The sequence below is a fragment of the Gossypium hirsutum genome, chromosome A13, assembly GCF_007990345.1.
Source record: "Gossypium hirsutum isolate 1008001.06 chromosome A13, Gossypium_hirsutum_v2.1, whole genome shotgun sequence".
NCBI lineage: Eukaryota > Viridiplantae > Streptophyta > Magnoliopsida > Malvales > Malvaceae > Gossypium > Gossypium hirsutum.
In genome coordinates this window covers 108,415,829-108,420,380 of record NC_053436.1, presented here as the reverse complement: position 1 = coordinate 108,420,380, position 4,552 = coordinate 108,415,829, and the positions used below count along the sequence as shown (strand labels likewise).

The 4,552-nt window shown below is 31.4% G+C and overlaps 1 protein-coding gene across 1 annotated transcript; it reads left to right on the top strand.

Annotated features, from left to right (window-relative positions):
• The first annotated feature begins 322 nt into the window (after nt 1-322).
• LOC121212363 (probable 2-oxoglutarate-dependent dioxygenase AOP1) lies at nt 323-3,836 on the top strand. Its single transcript, XM_041084837.1, has 4 exons — nt 323-486; nt 582-646; nt 3,164-3,327; nt 3,558-3,836. The coding sequence occupies exons 1-4, from the start codon at nt 323-325 to the stop codon at nt 3,834-3,836; spliced, it is 672 nt and encodes a 223-aa protein (XP_040940771.1).
• Nucleotides 3,837-4,552: the final 716 nt, after the last annotated feature.

Genomic DNA, 4,552 nt, shown 5'->3' with positions numbered 1-4,552 from the left:
AAAAATAAGTTCCATTACCTTGATTGATGAATTTGCTTGAAGTTTCAGCTTCTAATTGTTTCATTGCCTATAGTTGATTATGCTCCCTTTCTCTTCAATTTGGTTGTTCCAAGTTACTACGAATTAGTTGGGTGAATTGCATTAAGGTTAGATTAAAATGTTAATGTTGATATTATTATTCGATCAGTTTTGCATCGATGTTACTACTCTAGTAGCCTATGCTTTATCAAAGGCGAACCAACAAAGACTATAAAGTCCGATAAGTGGTGTTGTTATGCAAATCCGAGTAGCAGTGGTTGGCCGGAAATTTTTTTATCAGAAAATGGTAGAAGATGACATCAAATTAACTGCACAGTGGGATGAGGTGAGTCCCAATACTTTTGGCGGTGCACGTGAGAATTTTAACCGTGCTTTTTGGGAACAATACTTATATTTAATGTTGAGTGTGATGATGACTTTATCTCTTGCATTGAAGAAGCTAATGAGGTTAGACCTTTGTTAGGTGGTGATGATCAAATTCAATGGTGAATGATGGCTAATGGGCTTTTGGCCATCAACGAATTTAATAATATTTGTAATAGGCTGGATATGGGTTCAATAGACGAAAATGACAAGGGACTGGGGTTGGATAAAAGGGATGATGAAGGTGTTAGCCTATACCATCTAAAATGATCCGAAATGGACTATCTCAAACTATGTGTCTAAAAGGGCCCTTAGTTGATATGGATTTGGGATTAAATCAGATATGTAGCAGAGAAGGAAGGGAAAGTTGTAAAAGAAGAAGCAATAATTGACATCTTATGTACAACTTTTTGATGAAGCTATAACTATGATATCAAATAAAAAGAAAATGTGTCTAAATTGTAAGAAAAAGCGAAATCAGGAACTTTTATATTCGTTATTAAAAATTGGGCTCATCGCCTGAATTATTGTTGATTCGTCTCAAATGATTTTGGCTTGGTGTTTTGTTGTGATATTATTGGATCGGAAGTTTTTATACCGTCATTGTATTTTGTCTTAAGACTGAGATTGATGATGTGTGGTGATTCATTTCGAGCATATTTGCTTTTTCTTTTTTTTTTCTTTTTCTTTTTTATAATAAAGAGAGGAAACAAAGCACAAAATATCGAGCGCATTGTTACCGGAGTACATGCATGATCCTTCGAACTATGGCCGATGGATAGCCCACCTTAGGGTTGTTCTTAATAGCACTCAAGATAGGGATTAACGTTAGATTGAACAGAGTAAAAATATCTTAAGTTAATTGAGTTGATGAATTTTATTTTATTATCTTAACTCGATTTGAAATAAAATTTAAGTCGAGTAAAATTGTTCGAATTAAATTAAAAAAAGTAAACATGTCAAATTAAAATTTTGTTACAGTATAACTAATTCCATGTTAGAGCACGTAAATTTGAAAGCATATATATTTGAAAATTTTTCAAAGCAAAATAAGGTGGGGAAATAAGATATTTTAATATGATAAACTTGAATCATTAATTAACTTATTTAGATTTTTTTTAGAAAAAAGGTAAAATTTTAACTTTTTTTATATATTATTTAGATTTTTTTTAAAATATATATAATGGTTTAAAAAGATAAATTTTTGAATTTTAAAAATTATTTTGATTTTTTTTTAATTTTTGTTGAGAGAGAGACTAATTTGTTCATTTTCAAAATTGACAATGACCAAAGAAGTATTTACACTAATCTATTATTTGAATTATTCTACTTATTTAAATTGTAAAATTCAACTTGACTCGAACTCAAATCACTTATTTGATTTGACCCGAAAAAATCAATTAACTCAAAATTCGATGTTTTTTAATTTTTTTGAATCGAATCAAATTTTACCTACTCCTAACTAATAGCGTCACTCTCCACAATTGCCTGGGGATATTTGCTCTCCCATATGATAATTATTTTTCCAAAAAATTATTATCAAATGATAATTATGTTTGATTATTACCTTTTCTTTCTCTTCTAATATTTTTTAATGCAATTAAATGTTAACTATTTACATTTTAATTTAATTATATATATGTTATATTTCTTTCTTGTGTCCCTCCGTGTGTTTATATTGAGGGAATCTCCAATTGGGCGAGTTTGGAAAACTTCAGACCATGATAAAATGGTGAACCTTCATAAGATTACTCTCACTAAATTTGCATGAAACGCACATGAGGATTCAGACTTATTGATTACTCAACTGCCTTAAGGGGTCATATACTAGAACGTCACATCATTATCACCATAAGAGAACAAAGTGTAACTCCATTGTCAATAAGCTCAAGGCGCGTTGACATCTTTGTCCTCCAATATATTAACTCAGCACAACACTTGAGAGAGACCAAGACTGAAAAACCATCCTTCTTCCACCCTCATTCTCTTTCTACCTGAGCATACCACCAGAATTATCTTTACCCAGCTGAATATTCGATGACTCTCCGTCACAACTAAAAGTGAATCACCACGAAATTAACCTTCTTCTCTTCCTTATTAATCTTATTGGTTAACAGTATATATTAATGTAAAAGAATCTTATTAGTTAACAGTATATATTAATGTAAAAGAAAAATATATATTTAATAAAACATAGGCTTGACTCTACCCAAGTGCAAGAAATTTTTGTCCTCAAATAAGCCTTTATTTAAATTAAATAAATTTAAAATTTTAATAATAAAAATATATAAATATCAATATAAGAATTTTTAATATTTTATTATTTTAAAATAGTAAATCGGTTAATTTTAACGAGGTGAGCCGGCCTTAAAAATTTTCTTTCACCCTTAAACACCTCTAATTTCTAATTTCTAATTTCTAATTTCTAATCATCTACAAGACTAAAAACAGGCAGAATTGAATTACTGATATATTTTTTCATGTTGCCGAAATTGAAAATGAAGATATTGGTTTTTTTTTTTCTTTCACCATTGCACCTCCTTCGTTTTATAGTTCATTTTTTATTATTATTTCATCATGTGGCCAATGTTGTTGTTTTCTTTTTCTAAATTTTTTTTATTATATGCAAATTAGAGTTATTAGAGTTATTGTCATTTTATTTTGATCTTTTATTCCAGCAACACAGTCCATACCATGTCGACACAAATAGAGGAGCTTAACAAGTTAATTTGGTTAATGATAATTGATAGTTATGGATTAGGAGAGAAATGGGAGTCAGTGATGATAAACTACAAAACACTTGTGCGGTTTATGAAATACATGACCCCTCCACCGAGAGAGTATGAGAGAGGACTCTTTGCTCATACTGATAAACCTGTCAGTACAATCATTTGTGATGATCAAGTTTCAGGGCTAGAAATTGAGGTTAGTGATGGCAAATGGATCAAGTTGTCCTTATCTCCTTCTTCCTTTTGCTTTGTGGTTGGAGATCCTCTCAAGATGTATATATATATACGGTTAATGTTCAATTTTTAATTTACTCAAACATAACAAGTATGCATGATCTATTAAATAGAACATGAAATACAAGGCATGGAGTATGATTGAATGAGAATAATTATCATAAAACATTTAGTGATGTTGATTTTTAAAAGTTGAAGGCATGGAGTAATGGGAGATTAAAAGCGGTGAATCACAGAGTAATGATGAGTGGAGATAAAGATCGATTTTCTATAGCAGCCTTTGCCATTCCAGTTGAGGGTACCATAATTAAAGCACCCAAAGAACTTATAGATGAGCAACATCCTCAGCTTTACAAGGACTTTGATTTCATGGACTTCTTCCTCTTTGCCTTCTCCGATCCAGGAAAGCAGATCGACTCCGACGAGCAGCTCCAAGCCTTTGCTTCCCTCTCACTGCCGATTTCTAATTAAAACCATGCCCATATGGATAAGTAAAAGCCGAATTTTGTCTTAAAATTAATGTTAGAAATAATAAATTGAGTCCTACATTTGGGATTTGCATTCTTGAATCGTATTACTATTGTCGAAACCACCCTTTTTAGGTCTTAAAAAGGACGATCGACTTTTTGAAAAATGAAATATGGAGTCGCCACCAATCTTTTTTTTAGGTGTGATCGGGTCACCTAAGGATTTGGTTATTTTAATAAAATATTTTTTTTTACTAAAACAACGATTTTGGCCTACGTAAATATGAAAAAATGGGTTCGGGAGTCGGTTACATATGAGGAAGGATTAGCACCCTTATTACGCCCAAAATTGGTACCAAATCGATTAAATATTGTCCTTATGTCTGAAATTTAAAAATGTTTTTGAACTGTGGTTCCTTTTAATAACATTTGAATAACCCGAGTTGGTCGTCAAAGTCATCTTGTTTCAGAGGAATATAGCATCACATCCAGCACGATAGGACACGATCCTTTATACCCTCAGAACCACGATAAATTTTGACTTTCAAAAGTTTATAATTTGAGAATTACAAAAGGATGCCCAATTATTTAGTCCAACGAAAAACCGAAACCCAGTACAGTAGGGCACGATTCCTTGAATTTCCAAACATCGGACATTGTCTTGTTTTAGAATTTAGAGAGCATGAGTGGAATTCTAAAGGAATATTCGATTGTTTTGAA